Source organism: Myotis daubentonii, chromosome 13 (assembly GCF_963259705.1).
Source record: "Myotis daubentonii chromosome 13, mMyoDau2.1, whole genome shotgun sequence".
NCBI classification, from domain to species: Eukaryota; Metazoa; Chordata; class Mammalia; order Chiroptera; family Vespertilionidae; genus Myotis; species Myotis daubentonii.
Genome location: NC_081852.1, coordinates 56121187 through 56148350, shown reverse-complemented (window position 1 = coordinate 56148350; position 27164 = coordinate 56121187). Strand labels below are relative to the sequence as shown.

Below are 27164 nucleotides of genomic sequence, written 5' to 3'. Positions count from 1 at the left end.
GAGCTGTGTCTCAGGAGACCTCGGCAAGGCCCATTCGTACCGGATAGGGCCAGCCCAGCCCAGGAATGATTTCAAAACTCTTCTCAGGGCCAAACCCCAAAAGTCTGGATGTGGCAGGAGGGCGATTATCCAAACCTGCTAAGTACCCAGGACTTCACTGGCTGTGACCATGTGGAAATCTGAAGTGTTGAGTTTTAAAAGGAAAGCTGCCAATGGGTGTTCTGTAAATCATTGGTGCCAACAGACTGACCCCATTATGTCAGCTAATCCTGGAAATACAGGAGGCAAATTTAAATCTTCCAGCATGAAGCACTTAATCAATATTCTAAATGTTTCCCTTGCAATTTATGCTGGCAGGGCAATGGGGCACTTTGGCGTCCCGTTAATCTTCCACTGGAGAAGAGGTGCTTGTGCGCAAGGCCAGGGTGCCGGGGGTTCGGATGGCTGGTGGGCGGGCAGGAAGCCGCAAGGGGAGAAGAAAGTACTTATTTCCAGACCAGGCCCCTGGCATGGGGCCGCTCACTCCCTGTACTCACGCTGCCCCTTCCAGCAGGCAGACCTGGCCTGTGGGCACCTCCTCAGTGCTCTGTCACCTGTGGTCGACAGCCTACGATTTGCTTTGCAGGAAAGATTATGAGCTTGAGAGTTAGTTAGACCTGAGTGAAAATCCCAGCTCACTTCCTATTGCTGTGTGACCTGGGGCAGGTTTCTTACCCTCTCTGAATGTGTGCTGTGAAACATCACCCACCTCTTGGGTTTGTTGTGAGGATAGAAGGACTAGTGTCTGTATGCAGAGGGCCCAGCAGGACTGGCCAACCCCCTGCACTTGGTAAGTGGCCGCCACTCTTACTGAGACTGAAGAGATGCCTTAGACCAGCGGTTCTCAACCTGCGGTCGCGACCCCTTTCACAGAGGTCGCCAAAACCATCGGAACACACATATATAATTACATACTGTTTTTGTGATTAATCACTATGCTTTAATTATGTTCAATTTGTAACCATGAAAATACATCCTGCATATCAGATATTTACATGACGATTCAAAACAGTAGCAAAATTACAGTTATGAAGTAGCAACGAAAATAATTTTATGGTTGGGGGTCACCACAGCATGAGGAACTGTATTACAGGGTCGTGGCATCAGGGAGGTTGAGAACCACTGCCTTAGAGCTTTAACTCTGGACACTGGGGCTGTGAAGGAAGGGCTGTTCCCAGGGGCTGGGGGCCATGGAGGGAGAAGTAATGGGGCTCCTTAGGTTCTGCTTCCTTAAGTTGTAAGAACTGTTTGAGCCAAGTGATATCCTGCTGGCCATTGCAGAAATTCCCAGGGAAGGAGGCAACAGGGTGGGATGGACACCAGGCTAAGAAGGAAGGGAAACCACAGGGCCATAAACAAAGGACCAGGTCTGAGGGGAGAGAACTGCCCCAAATCCACCTCTCTGTGCCCAGAAGGCTTCTCCTAGGAGCTACGTCCTCACAGTCAGCTCCTTGGAGCAGGGACAATAGTCAGATCTGGGTCCAGCCTGAGTACAGTCAGATCTTGACTGTCTGCCAGGGGCTGTTGCCACGTCTCTCTAACCAGTGCTGACATTGGGAAGAGGTGACATAGTTGTAAACAGAAAATGCTCTTCGTTGCAGAGAAGATGGGGTTTGAGAACTAGCCCTGCCTCTTAGCCTCAAAGTCCCAGATTTTGCAGCCTTGCTCATACCTGCATTCCACCAGTACTGTTGTTGGCTTAATGCTTATCTTCAATCTCAATGACTAGGTATACTGTTAACAACGTTTGTGAAACACATGTGAATCGGTGTGCTAGCTCTTGATATAGAGATTAAATTGAAAACAGTGCAGATGTTTGTATGCCACCTAAATAATGTCATATACACCAGTGGTCCCCAGACCCCACTTTGGGAATCCTTATGAGCAACCTAATCTTATGACAGACCCCAGAACTATTTGTTTTGACAACCAGCATCACCTCTGCTTTGTATGGTCTGGTGTTAATAAAGCAAATGTGCATATAGCACTTCCCATGAGTCCAGTACTGATCTAGGCACATTATATACATCGATATATATATAAAACCCTAAGTGACCATTACAACCGGTCACTATGATGTGCACTGACCACCAGGGGGCAAACGCTCAATGCAGGAGCTGCCCCTGGTGGTCAGTGTGCTCCCACAGCCAACCTCCCATGGCCAGCCAACCTCCCATAGTCTCCCCAGCCACTGGCCAACCTCCCGCAGTCCCTCCCCCAGGCCCGGTCAGCCCCAATCACTGGCCAGGCGTAGGAACTCCACCTGTGCATGAATTCATGCACCGGGCCTCTAGTATGTGTATATGTATATGTATTATACATGTTATATGTATATACATTATATACATGTTGATGTCTATGCATATACATACACACACACACACACACACACACACGGTCAGTGCCATTGTTATTCCCATGTTTTTGGCAGCAGCCCTGAGACTCAGCGAGGCTGGATGGGGAGAGAAATGTAAAGCAGCCTTTGCCTCTCTGTGCGCTCTCAGTGGCTACCCTGCATCCCCTCAGTCAGAGCACTTTACCTTTTTGTCCTGGATAACATTATCCATTCAGCATAGATGACAGCAGTCCCTACATTCTTGCTGAGCATCTGGCAGCTTGAAGGGCCAGGCTGGTTCATAAACCGGCATAAAGAAAGGTAATGATGCCTATTCTGACACCAACTGGCGTCCTGCAATACAGCTCAATTCTGACGCGAGGCCTGGCGTTGGCACAGACTCCCCGGGTTGAGGACACGGTCCCCTGCAAGGCTGCCCTGACTTCAGATGCCAGCCACATTGTAGGGGTCCTCAGGCCTCGCACTCTAAGCAGCTACAAATTCAGGGGTTCACTCCCACAACCCCCTCAGGTTCAACAACTCAGACCTCAGGAAGGCACTCTACGTCTGATTTTAGGTTTATTGTCAAGGCTACAGATCAGGACTAGCCAAATGGAGAGACATAGGCTGAGCTCTGGGAGGATCCCAGTGGGAGCTCGTGCTCCCTCCTCTAGAATTCGGGGACATCTCCCTCCCAGCACATCACTGTGACCACCAGCCAGGAAGCCTCGACACGCTTCAGTCCTCCGAGCGGCTACACCTAGCATTTCCTTTGCATAGTGGTCTCCTGCTCAGAAGGAGCTGACTTCCCCACTCCAGGAGAAATGAGCTGGGTCGGGGGGAGTCTTCCCCAGCAGCAGTGCTAAGCCGCAGGGCCCCCCGCTCCCCACCCCTACCCAGCCTGCTTCTGGGCTACACTGGAAGCCTCACAGCAGAGCCCTGGACCCGCTGCCAAGGAGCCCCGGGCCCTCTGTGATGGGCCTGGCTGCTCCCAGCACGGAGCGGCTGCCAGCGGCCTCCTGGGGCTTAATCTCACAGGCTCAGGTGCCAGCAGATGAGCTCAGAGGAAGCCGCGGCCCCGCGTCCACCCACGTTAGCCCTGGGAGGAAAGAGGCTGTTGTAAAAACACTTTTTGAAATAACTGCTTAGAGAGCATTTTCAAAGCCCTTCATCCCGGAGAGCACTTGAATTCGGAGCTCAAAATCGAGTATCACTCCGACAAGCCCGCTCAGAATTGAGCGTTACTCCGTGAACACTGCCACGCAACCCAGCAAGCTGAAATGCATGTCCAGTTGTGGATTCAAACCCTACTGGAAACGGAAGCTCGCAGGGTATGGCTGGTACCAAAAACCAGGGATTTTATCTTAGGGGCCAGGTTTCATTCCAGGCATGCATATCACAGAGCACAGGGTCCGTACATGGTAGTCATTTGCGGGGTTGACAGGACAAAGTACCGCAGATGGGGTGGCTTAACTGTAGAGCTTTCTTTCTCGCCTTTCTGGAGACCGATAATCCAAGATCAAGGTGTCAACAGGTCTAGTTTCTCCTGAGCCTTCCCTCCTTGGCATGCACATGGCTGCCTCCCCACTGTGTCCTCAACGGGGCCTTTCCTCTATGTGAGTATGCCCGGTGCCAATCCATGTCTAAAGGGCACCAGTGCGCCTTGATGCAGGCCCACCCGAGTGTCCTCATTTTAGCTTAACTACCTCTTTAAAGACACCATCTCCAAATAGAGTCCCATTTGGGGCGGGGTGGGGGGGGTTAGGACTTCCGCCTGTGAATTTTGGAGGAACCTAATTCAGCCCATAAAGGGCAGGTCCTCAGTAACTGAACACCTGTCATTTTCAGAATCTCACTTTCAGGGCAAAGGTAAGGGGATAACAGGCTATTAGCACAGCAAGCCTTTCCTAGTCCACGGGGTCCTGCTCTGGCTTGGGGCTAATGCTGGGGGTGAAGGAGAGCGATCAGATTTCAGGCTGCTGCAAACTTAATTCAGGTAATGATTTCTCCGTGATTGGCACGTTTGCATTGTAGCCAACTTCGGTTCCGCGTATTGTTAGAATACACAATACTGTAATTGAAGATTATTTTATCAGCACTAAAGGCTTTTATAATTCATTTTAAAAAGTTGTAATGGGCTCGAGCGTCTTTAGTATGGTTTAATAATATAGCCTTTTACGGCTGACTGTAAAATTTCAGATTACGGTTTTAGCAATTGTGCCATTCTGTTTTACAGTTTAATAATTGTTCAAATGAAGAAGAGTGAAGTTCCTAAATACCAACTTAATGACTTAGAAAAATAGCCTTCCTCAGAATTTGAACGAACCCAGACGTCACCTTTCCAATGAAGGCAGATCATGGCCCCTATTTTTCTCACCCACAAAGCCCTCCCAAGGAAGCACATGTTGTGCAGCATCTCTCAGTGCTAGCTCTTCTCTCCTTCTTTTCTCGTTGATCCCTCATCGCTAGAGCTAGAAGAAGCCCATTCGCCAAGCAGGAGGTGAACTCCCGTTAGGCCAGAAGCGCATCTGCAGGAGCAGGGCGGACATTGGGTCTCTTGCGAAGGTCCTTCATGTTACAGACGGCCCCTTGTTCCTACCACGTCAGCCCCGGCTCCTAACTCTAATGAAGCCTTGTGAAGGCCTCCAGATCGCGCTTGCTTCGCCGTACTAGGAAGCGAGTGGCAAAACTTGGGAGCCCTAAATTCTAACATCATCGTATACCGTCATGAGGAGTAACAAAAGCGTTAGCGTACAGCACCGGGAGAAGACACTATCTCATGCCGTCCTTGGGATTATACTCCACGTTGGTGTGTTTCTGGGAATCTCCAGGGGAAAGTTGTCAGACGACTGAAGGCAATCACAGAGGAGGCCCTGGACCAGGTGCACTAACATGGTTACCATGGGGACGTGGGCCACGGCTTGGGAACACGGTCCCGGGACCCGTGGGTGCGGTGCGGTTTTTGAAGGGCCCAGTGTTGTTCCACAGAAATGGCAACAGGCAGGGGAAGTCCCAGGTGGCTGGGCTCCTCCCTCTCGGGGGTGCATTCCAGGAGCTCGGGGCTCACAGCCCATTTCCACTCTGTGTCATAAACAGCGGTGCCTGGTATGTGAGCGGCAGGGAGGCTGGCGCTGAGCTGCCCACAGTGGCTAGAAATCCTCTCGCATCACCTTGAAATGATACGGGGCCCCCTTCCCTCTGGCTCCCACTCGGCTCTCTAGTTGCCTCGCCCTTCTCTGTCAGCCCCAGAGAACTTCTAGCTGAAAGGTGGTGTTGGTTGGAACAGCGTAAGGGCTGTAGATATCTTTTGCCAGGTCACGGTCACCGCAGGAAGGATGATGCCACAGGTGAATTCCCTTCTTGCCAGCCACGGGGGTAGGCATTTGCTGCAGGATCCAGATGTTGTCTCCACCTGTTACCTGCTGCAGCCGTGACAACCCTGTGTCATAACAGGGCTAGAGGGAGCAGCTAGTGATTCTGGGGTCCTGTGGAAAGTAGAGGCAGCAGTATCATTCCTCTCACTCCAAAACCAAGCTCACTGTAAGATAATATAACGGAAGCACGGGCTATGCCGCAGCTTGACAAGGGATCATGCGGACGAAAGGCCAACAGTGTGGCTCGGTTAGTTCTCCAAGTTGCTCTTTAAAAAAAAAAAAAAAAGGAAAAGAAAAAGAAGCTGCTGTGCTTAAGAGTAGATAATACTGAAGGCTCAGGGTTTTTGTGACAATAAACTCAGACCTTCCTGTGGGCTCGATGACGAGTAGTTTAATCTCCTTAATCTTGGATTCATCATCTGTAATATGGGAATAATGAGCAGGACCGCCTAGGAGGGCTGTGATAATTAAACAAATTAAAATTCTTCGGCACAGTAACAGAGCCTCCAGCACAGTAATTATTTTATCTTTTTTTTTTTTTAATCTTCCTGGTTGGTCTGTGCCGACCATGAGACAGAGGAAGCCTGTGCTAAGGGGACCTTTAGCCCCACCTGCATCTGGGAAATAAACTTGGGCGTCAGGTAGGGGGTGTGCCTGTGGAAGCGGGCCTTCAGTTGCACTGATTTTTTACGACCACCCATTTAGGATGTCTGCTCCTGGACATCTTTTTTTAAAACCACTTTTCTCTTAAAATGAGAATAACTTAAGGATGGGGATGAGAAGGGGAGGCCCCTCAGTGCATTCTGGGAAGAGCTGGTAGGCCATCTGCACCTGTGGTCCGCAGGTGGTCATGCTGGCCCATCGGAGGGGCAGTAATTCAGCAGCCGGACAGTTGTTTAACCTGATTTCTGGGTAATGAACATGCTTAATAAAAAGGAATAGGGCGTCTGTATCATCCTGGCTATAAATATGCTCTCTTGTTCTGGGTCACCTACGAGAATACCTCTGAGCACACTTAGATCAGGTACCATAAATAAATCCAATTTCTTGCATCCCCCACTGACCTCCAATCATTAGGACTTCTAACCAGCCGTGCCTCCCAGAGTCATCGGCACTGCCTTGCACTTGAGCCACGGAGCTGACTGATGGGAGGACAAAGGCTCCAGTCCTCTGGGGGGTGAGGTTCAGTGAAGGGCTTCCCTCCCCTCCTATTGAAGGCCCAAGAGGAGTTGCACCATGGATGAGGCTGTCTAGAGAGGAAGCTGGGGATGGGGTCAGGAGGGGACATCCTGGGAGGTTTCCCCAGAGTGGCTGTCCCCTGCCTGCCCATTTGCTGCAGGCACGTCAGGTAGGATATAAGAGGGCTTCATCTCTGGGCTCTCTGGGAAAAACACCAAAAACACCAGGACTAGCTTAACCTCTGACCCCCAGCAGAAGTCACATTTGCCCATGTTGCTCTGATGGCCAAGGTGAGACTTGGGGGGACCCTCACCCCGAGTGTCGTGCTCCCCTGACAGCTACTTGGTTGAGTCTAGGCTGCCCGAGCTGGTTGTGTGACCTGGGGCTCGTTACTTCCCCTCGGAACCCTCCTCAGTGATCCCTGGGAAATAGGAACTCCTTCTGAGGGTTGATCTAAACATGGGTTTCAGAGTTGACACCAGGCTCAGATCTCAGCGCAGCCACCCCAAGCTGCACAAACATGGGCAAGCCCCAGCCCAAGTACAGAGCCCCCCATCTGTACAAAGGGGAGGGGTGCTCCCCTCAGAAAGTCCTCCCAGTCCTGGGGGGCACTCAGGACCGTGTGGCTGGGGTCCCTGGCAGCGAAGGCTGTTATGAAGAGTGATCGTCACCGTCATCATCTCTGCCAGCCTACTTGCTTTTCCTCTATTTTCTAGCATATTTTTCTCTGTCTACCAGAAGCACATTTTGTAAGCAGTTTTTAAATGTTTTGCTGTCACCTTATTTTCCGTGGCACCAAGAGCGCTCCATCTTCCGAAACAGCATGAACAAAAGCTCGGGGTCCGTTCTGTCTCCAGACCTCGGCGTTTTCTATCAAACCCTAGTTAGCGCCACAAGCCACGGAGCCATTACGGGGCCGCCCTCAGCCGCACGTCAGCGCACGGGAGCACCGCGGCTTAATAAATACCGTCCGATGGTGGTGAGGATGCGTGTGGGATGAGATAGGCTTCGTGCACTTCTCATTGGGGACCACAGTGAATCTTCCGTTGCGCCTGCACATTTGCATTTCCGACGCGCATTTTGCGAAAACAAATGTTTCACTGCAGGGCTGGCCCTCTCGTTGCCTGTGCGCCCGTATGGCTGAGTGTCTGCTCTACAGACACTCCCCCCACCCCACCCCCCGCCAACCCAAAACGTCTTTCACGCATTGTTGGGGAAAATCACACTGTTCATTGGGCGTAATTTTCTAAAATACAGCTGATAATTGCTCCTTATCTGAATATTTTACTAATCAAGCAAGTTAACTGTGAACTGAAAACACAGTTCCCTGAGGTTGTGGGCAACATGAGTTTGCCCCAAGTTTGAGAAAAGTACAATAGATGTCAGGTGATCTGTGGAGTGATGGGGAGGAGGAAGGCTGCTGCAGTGCTTGTTAAGGTCCCTGCTGTAGACGGTATCTGCACACAACGCCACCTGCCATCCTGCCATTAGTGTTAAATTATAAGTGCGGGGCTGCAGCATCCCTTTTATGGGACTGACAGGCAAGCCCCAGGGCCTGCTTAGCTAATGGAGGACTGTTGGTAAATCTTACAGGACTGTCTCTCTCTCAGGGCATTCATCTTTAAGTCCAGGGAAACACAAAAGATCACAGGCCAGTTCTACTTAATATTAATGATCACAAGCCAAATTAGCTTAAGCCTTTGCCCCCACCCCTGTCCGAATCCAAGAACCACCAGCACAGGGAGCACAGAAAAGCTAAGAGATCCTCAAGAACAACTTAGAGTTTAAAAGGTCTTTCCCACCCATTGCATCGTAACCAGCTCCGCACAGCAGCCGACCTCTCCATTCCCCTGTAAACATCAAGTGCCCAAGACAGACAGTGACCAGATGACTGGCCTCTCTACTGCCTGCCTCTGTGCCTTGCTCTGTCCAGTGGAGAGGCAGGCGCGGAAGAGCCAGGAACATTTATTTGTTCGCAAACCTTTCTGTGCTGTTGTAGTTGGTATGTTCCCCACATCATTGAATTCATTATTACATGAATGATTGAAATAAGAGCACAAAAGAAAGCATAGTTGCTTCAAGAAAAAATAAGTTGAATATATTGGAAAAGGCCAATTCCTTAAAAAAAACAAAAATAAGCCTTTGGATTAGGTGTGAGCAAGAGAACTATAAAAGACTGTGAAAAATTAGAAGAATGCAGAGTAGGTACTGAGATTCCTCTGTGGGTATCAAACAAATGTCCCTCCTGTTTTTAAAAAAAACTAAGACTGGAAATAGCAGACTGTGACTTATAAGTGTGGCTCATGCAGAACATAAGCCAGGAAACTCCAATCAGCAAACTCTTTCCTTAAAAAACTTTTTAAAGGGGGCAGCCTTGCTCATGTATCCAAAAACCAGTAAATCGCACATTCAGATCTTAAAATTTTGATACAACAGAATACTACTCATCCTTAAAAAGGGAGAAGGCCTGCAATAATTGACAATAAATGAGTCTGAAGGACATTGCGCTAAGTGAAATCAGCCAGTCACAGAAGGATAAATACTGCATGATTCCACTTACACGATGTGTCTAAAATAGGTAAACTCATGGAAGCAAGGGATAGAATTTTGGTTGCTGGGTGCTGGGGGAGGGGAAGTGAGGAGCTGCTCATCACCATGTGTACTGTTTCAGTAATGCAAGATGAATAAGTCCTAGATCCTTTATGCAGCCAAGTGTACAGTACTGGATTGTACACTAGAAAAGTTTTAAGAGGGTAGATCTCATGTTAAGGGTTCTTACCACAATTTAAAAAGAGAAGCTTTGAAATTTAAAAAACTTGGATGCTAATGTAAAATTTCCAAGTGATGTCATGATTTTGCCCTTGAACATAATTTCTCCGTTGACCAATGACCTATGTATGGGCCCAGTCCTTAGTCCTGTCAGGTGAGAGAGTTTTCTACTGTAGGCTCAACCCAAAGAGCTCAGTTCAACTTGGAATTCAAGGACTCTCAGATTCTGGAACATGAATACACATCACCTTCAAGGCCATCTCCTCCCTCTCCCCTCTTCTGCTCCCCCCCCCCTCAACCTAGCAACCCAACTGGGATCTGAGCCTGAGCTTTTCCTGATAAGAAAGCACCATCAGGCCTCCAGACCTTTCCTCACCCCTATCTTATGATCAGGTCCAACCTGCCCAGAACCTGCCTCACTAACACATCTTGGCACCCTGTGGCCCTTCCTAAACCCGCTGAGTGAAGTATCGTTATAAGGCCTTCTCCGAGCTTAATGTAATGAAAGCCTTTGGCTGAAGTTCAGGCAGTGTGTAGACACAGTGTCTAGGAGGGCGCAGATAGAAGAGACAGGGCAGAAAAGCTGCCCAAGGATGCTCACCACGCCCTTCTCAGAAGGACACTTGCCCCGTCTCTCCCTTGCCCTCCGCATCCCCCTCAGCCCTTCCTGACCTGTGCCAGGGTCCACGGGGCTGGCAGAGGTCAGTGTGGATAAAATGGATCCCTTCCCTGCCAAGCCTGGGGGCTCGGAGCAGGCCTTATTTATGCGTCCACTTGTTTCACGTAGCAGATTTTACTGCGCATTATTCAGACCAGTGGTTGCAAGTGGTTGTTACCAAGTTTGTAGGCAAAACAAATCACCCGGAAGGCGAGTTTCAAAATGGACAGTGGAAGGGGTTTTAGAAAAGCTGGTCAACTGCTTGCGACCAGACCGGCCGTAAAACCTCCCCTGGCTCTCCCAAACCCAACTGGCAAAACCCGAAAAGCTGAAAAGAGTGTCAGACTGCAGAGCGCCGGGGCGACCACCATTACTTGGCTGGGATGCAGCAGCCGGCAGCTTCTTGTTTATCTATTTATTTTTTTATTGTGCAGAAATGACCAGGCGAGCACATATCAAAAGCACAATGGAATTGTTATGTAGTAAGTACGACCCATAAAATCAGGTGGATATACCTGCGTTAGCAGGCACAGAGGCCACTGTGGGCGGGTGAGTCGATTTTGTTGAAATGCAAGTGCAGACTCTGAAGCAGGTTTGTCTGCTCAGTTATCCTTCGGAATGAGGGGGCGCACCCTTCCTCCTGCGTTTTTGTCTTAGAAGAAAACGTCAGGTGCGTAGATTTAAACTGAGAAACGGCTGCGAGTGCTGGACTGTTTCGGGAAGAACTCGCGCAGATGTTTTTCTGTAGCAAAGGTCCGTCCGTGCTGCGGAAGAGGCGCGTTTGCTCATGAACTGCTATTGACAAGGGTGATAGATGCAGTGAGGTACTTAGTGAGCGCTGGAGAGCAGAGTTGATTGCATTTTACAGTCTGTGTATTTCTCTGTTTATTGCTTGTATTCTGTCATTAAGCAAACAGGTTCCTAATATAGCAAATCTCTCTAATCAGTAAAGCAAGGGAGAAAAGAACCAGAAGCATCGTTAATTACGACCATTTGGCCGCAGCCTGGACAGTCTGTTGCTATTGGATCGGGCAGCTTCCTCGGGTTTAATTTTCTGGAGGTAGAGCAGAAACTGGCTTTTCTTAGGCGTGGAGGCGAGTGGAGAAATGTTGCATGCCCCGCTGGCTGACAGCTACCTAAAAACCTGAGATTAAACACTGGCTTCTCTGCAGAAATGGATTCCCGGGGCTGAAATGCCAGGTTCCGAGTGGGTGCACTTCTAAGTCTCCGATTCCATAAACAGAGCCAGCGCGCTGCTCCAAAGCCCGCCGCCGCGGGGCCCCCGGGGCCGGGGAGCCTACCGTGGGCAGAGCTCCTGTGCGCGTGCGCAGAGTCCGAGGCGGGGCTGGACTGGGAGCTGTAAATTATGTGTGTTTCTGTGCAGGAAAGCCATAGCACCACAGCAGGCTTTCCAAATGCTAATCACCGGGCTAAAAAGCCAGGGGAGTCGACAGCCTGACTCCAGGTAGCAGAGGTTAACAGCATCTAATGCATTTCTTAACCCTCTAGTGCCAGGGACTGGAGAGGTCTGGCCCCGCAATGACAGGGCCGTGGAAATTCTATTACGTGACGTGCCTGGACTTGCAGATGACTGCCGGTGACAATTTTATGAAACTGCTGGACAGACTCACAAAGTGGCTAAAGACCAGGTTCCCTGGATTTCCAGAGAGACAGAGCCAGGCTTCTGGTTTGGGGCGGGTTTCTCCAGGATCCTTGTCACCTCTCCGCTTTCAAGACGAGAACCTGGTGGTTCTGTGCTTTGGTGGTGGTGTCTGCCCCAGCTCCAAGGCAGGCGTCTTCCCCCCACCGCCATGTCACTGTGAATTAGCTGGTAGGGAAGCCCTCTTTCCTAAGAGAGATTAAATAATGCATTTTTCAACGGGCTGGAACAATGGTTAAAATTGACTTGTAGAAAAATGAATCCGTTCTCTTCTTCTTCCCTGGCTCCTTTTTAGGAGATGTCATGTTTTAAAGTCACACACTGTTCGGTTCCGCGTCTGGGGCGGGTGTCCTTGCACGTCCCGTAAGGAGCAGGCTGCCTTGGGCGACCTTGAGCGCCCTGCCAGCACTTGCGCTGTGACACTTGGTTTTACTGGTTTAGAACCTGGCGATAAAAGGGGTTCTCCTTCCGGTTTCTTGCTTACCTTCTATCTTACAGGATCTAATTTTTTTTTAAAGCTGTTCTGGCCCTGTCTCAGTTTCCATCAACTGAGACAGCATTTAAAGTATGTTAAATATTCTTTGCAAGAGTGAAAAGTGGGGGAGGGGGGGGCGCGCCCTGTAATTGGATGTTAGCATTTATCATATCTGACTAGCAGACAGTGATAGCTTGATGATGCTTTAAAAAATGCTCAGGGAGAAAGCCTTTAAAGTGTCGAAATAGCAGGCTGCTCAGGCTTCTACAAGGGCCTCATGAGCCAGGTTTTCTAAGGTGGACTGTGGAGGCAGCTTTCTGACCTCGGGGTCACTGGTGGGGTTCAGACTGTATACAGGACCGATAAGCATGCAATCAGCCTGACATGCGCCTGGCTAGAGTCCCAGGCTCTGCCCCTCCATCCGCAGCTCATGAACCCTGAGGCGCTGGACGTCCAGCCTGTCACTCTGCCTGGAGCTGGTGACATTCTGTCTGCACAGATCAGACTCACAGACCTTCCTGTGGTCCTTGCTCAGGTCTGCACCAGACCGCTCCGTCGGAAGCAGAGCACTTCAAGGCCTGTGTGCATGGACCGCTAAGCCTCTGGAGTGCTACGTGCATCTGTGGGTTGGGAAACAGGAGAGACGGCGGTCCCCCAGAGCATCTGGAGGGGCCTGGCTGTCCATTATTACTTTTACTCAGTATTTCATCCATTTATGCCAACCTGAAGGGTCCTCCAGGCCAAAGGAGCTTGGGGCAGCTGCCTCCAGATTTAGTGAAGCCAGTGGGGCTACAGGGAGACAAGGCCAGAAGGTGACCATTTCCTTTCCATAGACGCCACTCTGGGGGAAGAAGAGACTTTACAGACTTGGAAGTGGTCTAAATCAGCGGTCACCAACCGGTGGTCCCTGGACCACTGGTGGTCCATGAGGTCCGAAAGGTTGGCGACCGCTGGTCTAAATGCATCTTCCCACATGACTGAACACTTATCCCAGCCACTCCCAGATGGAGGGCAGGAGGCTGGGAAGTTAGACCTGTGCACATCTACTTGGTTGTATGCCTGTAGTCCTGTACACAGATGAACGCTCAGTGACTAACGAGGACCAGAAATCTACCTATGGAGGTCCATAGTCCACCCAAGAAAACCTATTAAGACGGGAGACTTCTAGTGTATCGGTGGAAGCATTATACCAGCACTTCAACAGGCACCTGATGTAAGATGTACAGCTGATAAGTATCTAGGTTGTGTATACAATGAGGAAAACGCGGGGTGCTGTGCTAATGATGCAGACCCAAGTCGGAAGGAGGCCGGCCTAGCCCTTGGGACTCTTAGAGGCCACTGTGGGCAGCGCAGCTCTGGGCACAAGTCCAGAAACACCTTGAAGTTGTCATGTGTTCCAGATTAGAAGTCAGGCTGCCTTCTCTGCACATTTGAGTGAACTTAGTTATGCAAAGGCCCTCAGCAAAAGTTTGTGTCTTTTGTAGATTATGGCCTAGGAAAGAAAAGACAGAATGTGATGTTTTAGGGTCATTTTGATGTCTGGGCACAATTCCAATTTATTTCTCAGACAGAAATAAAACACGTGAAGAAGTTCTACACGTTTTTCTCTGCAGGTAACAATGCCATAGACCAGATTTGCTATTAATATAGATTAAAAGCAGGCTTCGGAATAAGGTTCAATTCCGCTTCCAATTTCCCCTCTGATCTTCTTATATAACATTCAGTGACCTTTGAACAGCCTGGGGGTGCTTTCCAGTGTCTTACTCTTGATGCCTGTTTAAAGGTTTCCATTTCATATTCACAGCTGGCATATGCAAATATAAGTAAAAGATTACGATGCCTCCCAAGTAGCATTATGGCCAATAAATTACTCCTTGGGTAAAGATGCTATCATTTCAGCCCGTGTGTCTTCAGTGAGTTGCAGAGTCTTCCTGCAGCAGGCCCGGGCGTGCCTGCCAGTGCCATTCCCACGGGACTGCTTGCCCAGATGCTCCTGATTCTGGTGTGATGCCCAACCAGGTTCATCCTGGTGGCAAATGAGCTCTCCGACATTCGGTGCCGCTGGGCTATTTGGGTGGTGGAGGTCCTGCGAGGGGTTGTGTGGGTTTGGGGGCAGGGAAGGCATGCCAGGGTTCCCTGGGAGAAACACTGTAATGTAGGAAAGAACACAGTTTTGTTCAAGATTTTTAGAGACCTGCTCTGTGTCTTGTCTCCCAAGTAAATTGCTGTGTGGTCTTGGGTAAGCCACTTACCTTCTCTGCACCCTAATTGTTTACTTTTGTAAAACAAGGAGGCTGCACCCGGTCAGCAGTTTTCATTGCAATTGTGTGAGTAATGGAACCTTTCCTTCGACTCGGTTCTCAGGGACAGCCCAGCGGAGACTTGTTCTGGTTGTATGGAATTAGGGAACGTATAGCTTTCACAGCTCAGCCCCCTGGCGACTGAGTGTTAAGAATGCTGGATCGGGCGTCTGTTATGCCCGCACAATTCCTTGAGGAGACCTGTCTGAAAGACCAACTCTCCCGTGGAGGCAGTGAGTGCTTTACTCACCAGAGGGCAGCCCCATGGGCCCAGGGACTCCATCCTTTTGTTCACATCGCCATAGGCCCTGCATTGGAAAATAGCTTGGTAAGTGTTGACTGGAGCGATGAATAAGCAAATGAACAAACAAGTTTTAGGAGCACCTATCTCTATATTACTAATACATGGGGATTTTTATTGCAACATTTGTACGTTGAAGGTACGTCCCAGAAATTAACATTCAGAAACATGAGTTCAGAATATAAGTGACTTCAAAACTTGGTCTTTAGTAATAACCTCATCTTGTGCTTCCTCTGCTAGCCCCAGGGAGCTATTGAGCCTTTGAAATGGGGCAAGTCCGAATTGAGACGTGCTGTCATATTTGAAGGCTTGGTATGGGAAAAAAAAAAAGAATGTGAAGTACCTGGATCATTTTATATTGATTATCTGTGGAGATGGCAAATATTGCATTAAATGTTATTAACTTCACCTGTTATCAGTGGCACCCTAGACAGTTGATTAATGGATCATAGTAATTACTCTTTCATATTATGTAGGAGTGAATTTATGTGTGTGTTTGTCTCTCCTCAGGCTCAGAAGCTGAAATCCAATGTATCAGGCAGTACACACCTCTGTCTTTCTGATGTAAGTTGTATTTCTTTTCGGGGTCTCCTTCCATTATGGATACAGGGCCCCTGGGGCAGGGTATGATGCGAAGGGCTCAGAGACAACATAAGTTTCCGGTCCAGAAAAAAATGTAAGGCACCTCCACGTTCCTCTGGCCTTAGAGCAGATGCAGCCATTGGATAAAGTTAGAACCAAGTAAGGGACCTGGGCTCCTCACCTCAGAACCGGACCCACCACGAATACCATTGTCCCAGAGCCACGGGCACATGCTATCATCCGGCACAGAAAAGTACTCTCACTGCTCACCGGATGGCCTCTAGCTCCAGTTCCTTTCATTGCCATAGCAACCCAGAGGTATCTGGGGCAGCCACGTTACTCTCCCCAATTTATAGGTGAGGAGATGGATGATTCTGTCATGATCCTGGCTCAGTGTGGTGAGATGCGACATAATGGGATTGAGCCGGTGCTGGAGGCGGGAGGGAGAAATGCATCCTATGGAAGGTCAGCCATGCTGACTAGGAGGGGGCAGGTCCGGATTGACACGTGCTGTGTCATAGATTGAAGACTTGGTATGGGGGAAAGAATCTCAGTGGTTTTATATTGATTGCATGTGGAGATGGCAAATATTGGATTAAATAAAATACGGGAAGCCTGGGTTCTGGCCTGGGCTCTCCTACAACCCAGCAGGGCAGACTCCTTTATCTACAAAATCTAGGCCAGTGAAGGGCAAGGCTGCCACGGCCTGCTCTGAGGATCCCCCCGATGTGATCTGGGACCCCTCTCTATATGAGCCGGTATTGACCTGGGAAAGTGTTCTCAGGTGATTCTTCCTGTCCTTCCATGATGGGGAGGGTCAGCCAGCATTCCACCCCAGTCAGTGGTCCCAGAAGGACAGGGTTCCATGCTGAGTAGTTACTAGGGGACCTGGGAAGTGGAGGGGGGAATGGCATTTCACATCCCCCCCCCCCAAGTGGATTTTAAAATCCGTAACAGAGGAGCAAAAATATAAATGTTGAGCAGTTTGCCAGAAGTATCTAGTTCTCAGCCAGATTCATGATGCTTCCCATACAACCACAAGCCGGTGAATTGGGAAGCGCTGGGCCAGCTTTGATGAGTGATAGGAGCTAGTTAGGGGCTGGGGGTGAGAGAGAGAAAGATGTGTGGTTAAACACACGGGGATGGAATGAACCCACATGGTGGGTGGTAATGACAGCATTCTCTCTTACAGCGTGATTACGAAAAGGATGGTCTCGCTGGTGCCTCCAGCCACATAACCACAAAATCAATGGCTGCCCCTCTGAGCTGCAGTCTGAGCCCACGGCTGGTTCTGGTGGTAACCGCCCTGTCCACCCTCTTACCTTTGTCCTTGGCAGAAACGTTATAGCTGCATTTCAAGAACGACATGGACCTGTAAAAAGACAAACACCAAGTTATCTGTTTCCTGTCCTCTTGTATATCTGAAATTCCAGTTTTAGGCGCTCCGTTGAAACATTGCTCAAGCAGTTTCATCCAACTGAAACTTTATTTTCCTTTTTTTTTTTTTTTAAGAAAGCTTCTTGTGATCCTTAGGGCTTCTGTGGGATCCCCAATGCAGTGCTACATTCCAAACTCAAAAGGCGTTGGGGTACGTTGTATTGTAAAGGGACAGTTTGTACATCTGGCTGTAAAGCGAAAGGGGGCCAAGTTTTTTCATGATGATGATTTTAACCATTTAACCCTGCCCTTTACTCGCTAGCGAAGGGGTGAGTATTGCTCAAGAACCTTCCCCATTTCATGTGGTGGCTTTGATTTCTGATGACATCACTGCAGCCTCACAAGCTTTTGGGTCACAAATCAGAGATTCTCCCCAAGAGAATCCTTGATGGACTTTGTGCAGACGAGCTTGTACCAATGCTCGCCTTTCTAAGCGTTCTAGCCCTTTCCGCGCTCATGTTTGTGTTCCGTAGCCAGTTCCAAAAGCACCCGTCACACCCAAAGGCGGTGCCTGGATTCTAGTGCAAACAGAGCGTGCGGAGCGTGGGTGTGAAGCCTCGCGGGCCTCGGTCATTGACCTCCCTCTCCTGAGCCTTACCCACGCGAGAAGCCCTCCACTAACAAGCGCCCCACATAGCTGAAGCGTCGCTCTAACCTCTTTCCATGTTTGATCTTCTATGTAGAAAACAATTTACTACTAAATGATTTCAACTGTTGGCTTTCTATATTTTGAAAGTAATGACCTTGTCTCCATTTTTTACTGATGGTTTAATACGAAACACACGGAGCTTGTTTTCCTCCCCCTTAAGTAGGGTTAGCTCCGACACTCACTCCCTGAACAGCCCTCCCCAGGCCCATCCCGAGGGGCCCCGTGCTTGAGCAGAGAGCTCTGCATCACGTTGCGGCGGACAGGAGGAGACAGCGCAGCCAGGCTCGTCTGTTACCATTTCTTGTTGAAATGCATGTGCACACCTGTGAGGAAACCGGTGGCCACTGGAAAATGTTCTGCAATGGCTGATGGCACCCTTGCCATTGCCATAATCCAGTACCTTGGTTTTCACGTTGCCTGACAAAGGCAGCTTTGATTGGGACAGGAGACGGGGACATGCTACCCTCTCTGCCGAAGCGGGTCCATGCCAGGGTTCAGAGTTCTCTCCGGACTGCGGTGGCTTGGCCGCTGTTGAGAGCAGTTTGGGCTGAAGGTTATCAGGAACCTGCTTGCATTTGTTCTACATTCTCCAGGGCAGACCATGACTGACAATGTAAGAAGGAAAGATTTGTGGATCAAGGTCAACACTTGGCACAGAAACACAGAACAGGACTCTGGATATAGGGCATCTGGCTTGTGAACGGCATCTCATCTTCCATGGTCCTCTTCCTTAAGGAGACCCTAGCGTGTGCTTGGGAAGTCTGGTTGGAATGGCGCGATTCAGAATCTGCAGTGATTGGATGCTGGTAGCCACGTTTCTCCAGAACCAAATCGAAAAGAGATTCCATCTTCGCAGAGTGCTGGGAACATCACTTTTCTTGTCACATCGGTAGAGGGGCTGGAGGAGGAAGCCACGGTACCTATGTCATGCTGATCCCCTTGGCCCACTGATGTTTGCCTTGTAAGAATTAGTCACATTACTGGGGTTGGGAAATCTTAACTCCAAGCTGAAGGCATAATCTTTTAGCTCTATGGGTGTCTGAAGTGCACTTATAGCCAAATGTTAATAAATATAAATGGATAATACTAAGAACCAACTTCTTTTCACTTCAAAATGTTTTCAAGGGAAACTCGACAAACAAATTGGATTAGTGAAAAGTTTCCTAAAGACTTACTTTGAATAAACCCATTAAATGTGTCCAAATATTTGGAATTCCAGTCATCTATGACAGCATAGCCCTTACAAGGCATATTTTGTTTTAATTAAGATATCCCTGTGTATCTACACTGGACTAATTGCATGTGGGTCTGATTCCATGTGGTCTACTGTGGAAAGCTATTGATTACTTCTGCAGGAAACAGCAGCTCTAATTAGCTTCAGATGACCCAGAGGAGAGGGAGTTATCAGGGCTAACAAGGGGACCCTGTACTGAAGAACACATGGATGTACAACACATAAATTAAATTTTGAAAAGCCGCATCTATCACCAACAAAGATCTCATTTTTCTTCAGCGATAGAAGCCTATTAGAGTTACCAAATCCTCAATTTGAAAATAAATTGCTGATTAAATAGCCGGGGTGGGGGGAGGACAACACATTAGAGAGCTTCTTACACCATCACGCCGAGCACGTGTTTCTGCCAATCGGTGATCCCAGTTGAGCTCAGTGGCCCTGACACCCCATCCTGTGCCCCGGGACTGGAGCAGGCAAGCGACTTCAATCTTTCCCGTGTCTGATTGTCTTTTGCAGCACTCAAAGCAAACATCATTCACTACCTCTTGTCTTTCAGCCCCTGCATTTAGGGAAGCACCCAATACATGGGCTGTCTGCTGAGGCTCGGGCCTTTGGCGAAAGCAGCTCATTATAGTTGACTTCGACAAAACCAACACTGTCATTTCCGTCCAGGTAGACCGTGACTCCCAGATCAAGGCTAGCCACACCCAACGTATTTCAGAGAAAAAAGAAAGGCACGTTCGCCAAGCCAATTAGAAGCACATTCATTCCACTTCGATGTTGAATCTCTTTGGCTAATCTTTGTTTTGTGTGTATTGTTAGTAGAGCACAGGAAGGAAGGCGTGCACAATGGAGAGAGGGAATGAGTTCAGAAAGCCACCTGAATCTGTATTTTTCCATATTTGAATTGTTCGAGTCTCTAGTAGAAAACATGTAAGTTGAGAATTGCATAGGTATTTTTCACCAAGTATAGCAAACTGTATCCCAAATGCGATAGGAGTGTGGTTTCCATTAAAATGAATTGTTAAAAAAAACAACACGTGTTTATCCTGTAGTTAAAAATGTCTTAGAAGCCGTGTGTCTGAGTTCATCAAATACAGGGCAGGGCTCCCCCCAGGGCCGTGTGGCCTTTGGTTTGGGGTGTGTTAAGACTGTTCTTGTCATGCGCACGCTGAGGATGGGTCCTCTCCAGCTGCATCCTGCCTCTTGTACAAACCCTAAGTCCAACTCTCCCCACACTCCAGCTGCTGCCCTGGGGAAGTGGGAGCAGAAGCGTTTCGAAGTCAGTGGCAAGTGCTTGGGGAAGGAGATGTAAGAGCAGAGGGAGTTAAAATAAATCAGCACGTTCTTTTCTCAGAATCCGGCATAAATGTATTTTTGCCGTTAGTTTTTACCAAAGAGCGACTTTGGAGGAGCTGTCTCTTCAGACATGTGTTTTCATTCATGTAGTCAGGCATGTACTACTTCTTTGAGTCTAAACTCTGGGCCAGAAAAGACCTGCTGAAGCGAGTTCCCATATTCTAGTTCTCCTTCAAAGCTGTCCTTGATCTCCTGAATTCATACCCCTGTGATCTTTGTTGCTTCTGCTCTTTGATAAAGCAAATGAGATCATGGGAGACCCATCTTTTTAAGAAAGACCAAAAGCAATGGCAACAGGCAAGAGGAAATTGCGAATGGCCCAGGCACGGTCCCAGCAGAAGGGCCGATCTGCACTGACCTTGAGGAGTTTGGAGAGAGGAGGCGAATCGAGGTGCAACAGGACACCTGGGTGGGTGACGATCACACAGTCCATGGATGTCCCATACTGATCCAGATAGGAATCATGTCCTAACAAAAGAGCAGAGTTCCTTCAATTAGACAAAAGTGTCTCTGGGGGAAGCAAGCCTGAACTAATACCTGGATAACAGAGAACATGTCTTTTTAGAGATTCTAAAAGAGTAAAACAGCTGGGAATTGGGTTGGACATCCTAAGAAGCTAAGTTCTTCTCTTATTCCTGAGACAGGCTTCTCATGTATAGATCGGACACGTCTTAAGTTTGACACAGCTTTTATTCTCACGTGACCATTTGTTTTAAGCCTATTGTCTGGAATTCTTCATGAGGGCAATGCCTCCAAAACACACTCTCACTGCAGAGGCCTTAAATCTGTGGGTTGCGCCACTGCCTCCAACCTGGGGGGTAGTAGTAGGACATTTCATTTCACAAGGATAGTGGCTGACTCAGTTCTCTTTCCTATTGATTGATGCCCCCCGCCCCCTACCCTTGTCACGTATTGCCTGAATGTGTAACACGGTCCGTTCCCATCAATTCCTCATCCTCGTCCCTCTAAATGTAGTCGGACCCAACGGCTTCTTGTTCCAGCAGAGGCCTTTTTTACACACAGACCCTGGCCTTTTGAAGGTGGAGACGCCTTTCTTAGGAGCCAGGAGATCTGAAGGTGATGCTGATCCCCAAGTAGGAAGTTCGGCCATTCGACATCTCCCTGAGCTCCCTCCTAGCCCAGTCTCACCTGCTGCATCCTCTGCAGGCATCCCTTTCTTGCCCGCTGCTCTCTGATGAGCTAGCTCCCCTTGCCTCCTGAGATGGCTCGAGGTGTTCATTAGGATGCGCCACCTGCACTTCTGATGGCTCTGAGACCCAGCCCGGAGGGGTGGGGACGGCCCACAGACCCTGCTGTCATCAGCTGCCTGCAGAGAACCGCAGCCGGCTCGCACTCATCGAGGCCTCAGCCCCCCGAGGTCTCCAGCTCATTTGACCAGCGCAGCTGCGACTTCGCCGTGTGCCTCTGGCAGGTGCCCACATCGGCATCTTGTCCCACTGCCACGGGGAGTTTATTCTTGCTCCAGGGCAGCCGCCAAGCTTGGCACTGGCCCCCAGCGAAGGTTTGCTCTGATTTTCTTCTCTTCATCCCAGGCTGGGCTTTCTTACCAGTCCCCATCGTTTGTTTTGTAGAAAGTGCCAAGAGACTGGCCAGAGACCATAAGCCCCTTCCTTTGTTTTAACATCTCTTCCCACTCACGCAGCCTCCCCTGGCAGACAGCGTGACCCATCATAGGTACTTAGCACTTGGCAAGTTAGAAAACTTTGGGAACTCAAAGGGCTTGATTCTGCATGACGGTAACAAGAACTGGCCTATTTGCATCGTCTTGATGGCACCTGAAGGCCCCTCCTGAGGTTCTCAGACCTCCTGGCTCCAAGCAGCGTTCTACACGCCCACTATTTTCCTGGTGAAAGATGAAAAACTAGCATGTGTCCTAGGAGGAGCTGAGCGTGATCAGAAAGGCTAGGACCCCAAAGGGGGTGGACGAATTTCACGGGAAGTTAGCCAGCGAGTCTGCTGATACTTTAAATCTGAGACCAGGATGCTGGCAAGTAAGCAGGACCACTCCACCGGTCCCAGCCCAACCCCAGGGACGGAATCTGAGAGGCAAATGCAGGTGCTTACCAATTCAGTGCATTTTTTGAACATCTACATTAGTTGAGTGAACCATCCTTGGGAGCTGAAGGTCCCCCAAGGGTCACCTGAGAAGATGGGGCCCTCTGACAGCAGCTTAGAGAGACACCCACCTTTCCCAGAGTGGCAGAACCCTTCACTTCCGTATCCTGGGGAGAATCAAACTTCTCTGTATGAATAGTCACAAAGCTATTGCTCAGATTCAGCCTCTGAGAAGTCTGTTTATATGCGTCCAACCACCCCCCGCCCAGCTCCACCATACGGGGAAGGCAGACACCCACCTCAGCTTGAGCCTCCCAGGCTGCCACGGAGAACCGGTGGGAACGCACTCTGAGCCTCAGAGGGCCGGGAGCGTGGCCAGGTGGACCTGCCTGAGAACTGTCCCAGCCATCAGGCCCCAGCCACGGTGCAGGGGACAATGGGAGACACCAGCCGGCTGTAGCCCAGGAAAGTGAACACTTGGCAGTGCCCGCTCAACATGGCAAAACCGTGAATGAGCAGTGACCCCTGGTGCCCGGCAGACGTGACATCACAAGGTTAAAGTAGGATGAAGAATTGGAACCACCGATGGATGCCCTGCGTATGGCAACCACAGGGCTGTTCCCGGAGGTGAAGGTCTGTCCTCTTGTCACTGCGGCGGCAGGGTGTCTGTCGCAGGGACAGCTGCAGGCGAGTGCTCCTGGCCTTCTCGGCACCATGGCGGTAAGCTCCCTCTGCCCCAGACGCTGCGGAGTGGTGGGACCCAGCACCTTCTGCGAGCAAAGCGTGCTCGCTCTGGATTTTGTTTTGTTTTTTTATTTCTTAGCTTTAGCTAAAATGTGCAGGGGCGGGGGGAGAATGGAATTGATAGCACCAAATCCCAGAAATGCCCTGCCTTAGTTGGCCAAGGCCTTACGGCAATCAGACATTTCGGCTGTGCTTTTTTGGATTTAGAAATAGCTGATCGTCCTCGGAGGGTTGAAGCAACTGCTTCGGAAAACTTGAAATCCAGGGCCTTATCGTTCTCCTAATTATCTATCTTTTCTCTTCTCCTCTCGTCGTCCCCCGAGGGAGGAGGGGAAACACTTTTCATCACAGAGTTTGCTTTAAAGAGTTTTCTCATCTCCTGCGCCTGATCCCTTGATATTGAAATTATTTTCTCCTGTTTAATCCGAGCCCTGCTGAGAAGCCGGGTGAGATTTGGGATGCGGACTTTTTTTGTTGCAGTCTTTGGGATGGCGCTGAGTTTTTACTCTTCACCGGAGGGTATGTCTCAGCTCATGTTCTCTCTGTTTAACAACAGAGGTAGAATACAAAAAGGATTCTGGGTTCTAGGGTCGTTTTAGGATTCTGTCCTGGAAGAGGGGTTCCTCCGAGCCGAGATGAGGGGTAGACGGGATCCAGATGAGCAGCTTTCCTTCCGGTCTCCACTCGACAGTGTGTGTTTCCTGAGTCTTTGCCTTTGAAGCACATACATGTATCCCATGTCCCGGTGTATCTGCTTTCCTGAGGAAGGAGCCCGGGGTCCCCAGGGGGTCCCTCCCACGCGGACTCCTCGCACAGCTGTGTGCGACACACTTCATTGCCGGCACCCACGGGGGACCCTCAAGTGTCAGAAATACAAGTTTTGCTCTTTGGACTTTGGAAGTGGTTTTGTCATGTTTGACGTTTCTGTTCGCATTTGCTCAAGCACTACCGATTGTACGTTTGTTGTCCTTCAGCCAGCCCCCCCCCCCTCAAGTATCCTAATAAACGTTTTCTTTTTTTAGAAAAACAAAAAGGATTGTTGTGATATCTTCTTTTTGGTATTGTAATTCATTGGGAAATGAGCTTGAAACCTAAAAATATATAGAGATCCCTGATGTCAGGAGAGCAGGTTTGCCCAGCAGAGGAGTTACGTGATCGAGGACTGGGTGTGGCTGACACAGGTGCTTTTAGAGAATCTTTGCTGCAGGTGTGTGTGTGTGGGGGGGGGGGCGGGGGATGTTGCTCCTGTGCACTGCAGGCTACTTAGCAGCATCCCTGGTCTCTACCCACTAGATCCAGTAGCACCGCCCCGCCCCCCACTAGATCCAGTAGCACCGCCCCAAACCCCCACTAGATCCAGTAGCACCGCCCCGCCCCCCACTAGATCCAGTAGCACCGCCCCGCCCCCCACTAGATCCAGTAGCACCGCCCCGCCCCCCACTAGATCCAGTAGCACCGCCCCGCCCCCCACTAGATCCAGTAGCACCGCCCCGCCCCCCACTAGATCCAGTAGCACCGCCCCGCCCCCCCACTAGATCCAGTAGCACCGCCCCGACCCCCACTAGATCCAATAGCACCGCCCCAAACCCCCACTAGATCCAGTAGCACCGGCCCGCCCCCCAAGCATGTCAAACTCGTGGCTGGCCGGCTGCATGCCTCGTTTAAGGGATGCGGCCCACCAGCTGTGAGTTTGACATGCTTGCTAGGACACTGACAAACCCCCTAGGAGCGGGAGGTATCAAATCCCCTGATTGAGAGCCACTGATTTAGACACAACCGAATAGCCCGCAGGCAGTGTTATGAGAAGATGGGGCAGGTGGGTTCTCCCAGTCGTCTGGACTGCATGACTTGTATAGACTCATAGGTAGTATTTCAATGAGAGGGAAAGACGCCGAGGCCCTTATTTCCAACGTCGAGCTCAGCGCCTGGCAGAGAACAAGCACCTGACGCTGCACGGGCTGGATTTCAGCCGCTGGAACATCACGATGGTGGGGCTCAAAACACGCCTCCCCCGCCTCCCTGGGGAGGTGAGCGTCTCAGACCCCTTATCACCATCAGGCAGAGCACTGAAGCCCAGACGCAGGGAGTGATGGCACCTGTCCTCGGCCTCAGCCTGTACCCCACGGTCCCCTCGCCACCCGAGGCCTTGCCCTCGCAGGACAGGGGTGTGTTTCCCTCGAGGTCCTGTGGGACCAGCTTAGTTTTTGTGATTTCTCATCCACCTGGGGTTCCCTCCTCCCTGGCTCCCCGGGCCTGCTTTCCAATGGTTTCCGCCGCCGCCACAGTGTAGATAAAACCTTTGTGGGCGCTGGGTCTGGGCCTGGGGATTTAGACGCATAGCAAAGCCCCAGACCCCGCATCTCACCAGGCTCAGGGGATCTCAGGCAGCCTGAGCAGAGATCCCCAACTTTGCTCGCAGAGAAACGAACCTCAGGTGACAGCAGCCCACAGCGGCTGGCCCCTGGGGGAGGACAGGACACTGACATCTGCCCTGAACCCCCAGTCAGACCGCAGAGGCAACGGCGCTCTGGGGACCTGTTTCCTTCCACGGCCCCTCAGTGTCCTAATCGTCTTCTGACTGCAGCCAAATCCCCAGCGCGCAGGTGCTAGAACTGTTAGGAGCTGGAGCAAGAAGTGACTAATAAAACCCTGAGAGAAATGCCAAGGAAGTGAATAAAAACTATGACAGAAACAAGATGCAGGACTGCCTGCACTTGGTGATCTAAATAAAGCATAAACGACAACAGTGATGGGGAAGATACGGGCAGGAGGATCCATAAAAGTTACATAAATGAGCAGTGCTGGCTGCCCCGATGGGTTTTATCCTCAGAAAGGCCTCTCCTATCACGGCTGCCAGACAATTCACCGCGTCTAAATAACATGGTGAATGTTTAGCTTGAGAAGACTGTGAGTGCCTGTATAAATAGGTACCATCTTTTTTTAGAACACTGTTGGACAATATGTGTTATACTTTAAAATCCGCATCCCCTTTGAGCCAACAACTCCACTGCAGGATTTATCCCGCATTCCTACACAGCGTGCCAAGGTCCATGCAAAGGATTTTCATTGCAGAATAACATGCGATAAATCGCAAAATACCTGAAACTGAGTGTCCATCAGCAGTGAACTGGTTAAAGAGCTCGTGGTGCATTGAGAGAGACAAGGCAATATCGAAGTAGACTTATGGTCACTGAGATTGAAAGTGGTATGTGGTAAAGTAAAAAAAAAGAAGATATAGGACAATAAAGTATATGGTCCTAGTTATGTACATTTTAAAAATATAGGGGAGAGAGAGAGAGAGAAAGAAGACATATATATAGATATGTGTATAGATATGTACATATATATGATATAGAAGGGTGATAGATGATAGAAGGTAGATAGATGATAGATGATTATGTAATAGATACATGATTACATGATAGAGGGATAATAGGTGGATTGATAAATTGATTATGGACAGATGGGTAGATAGATGATAGATAGAAGGTAGATTGATGATGATGATGATGATATAATAGTTGATAGAGGGGTGATGGATGGATTGATAGATAAATTGATGATGATGGATGGATGGATGGATGGATGGATAGATAGATAGATAGATAGATAGATAGATAGATAGATAGATAGATGATAGCGGGATATTCCCTAGATATGCAGTTTTTTGTTACATCTGTATATTCTTTTTCCCATTGATTTTTAAGGAATAAAAAGTAAAGGAAGGCAAGCTGTGCAACTGCTGGCACAGCTCAGGTTTGGCCCTGCTCTTTGGAGGGAGCAGGCAGAGGTGCCTGGCCCGGAGCACTCTGCACGCCCAGGGCCCACGGAGCCTAAAGCAGGGAGCGGCTGCTCCACGAACCCGTGGAGAGAAATGGCCATAATGTAGGGAAGAGGCACCTCATGGAGGCACCTGTGTATGCTGTGTGCCTAGGAGGGCTTTGAAATAACTTCTCACTCTGTGGTTGGTGACACACGGGGCCCACCCAGGCC

General features: G+C 49.7%; 1 protein-coding gene across 4 annotated transcripts in view; it reads left to right on the top strand.

Moving 5' to 3' along the window:
- Nucleotides 1–17175, top strand: part of GFRA1 (GDNF family receptor alpha 1) — a 178289-nt gene extending 161114 nt beyond the window's left edge. For all 4 annotated transcript variants that reach the window (XM_059661528.1, XM_059661529.1, XM_059661527.1 and 1 more), the window contains 2 exons: nt 15601–15654; nt 16865–17175. In XM_059661528.1, the coding sequence (XP_059517511.1) occupies nt 15601–15654; nt 16865–17020 (210 nt within the window). In that variant the 3' untranslated portion in view covers nt 17021–17175. The remainder of the gene's footprint in view (nt 1–15600; nt 15655–16864) is intronic.
- Nucleotides 17176–27164: the final 9989 nt, after the last annotated feature.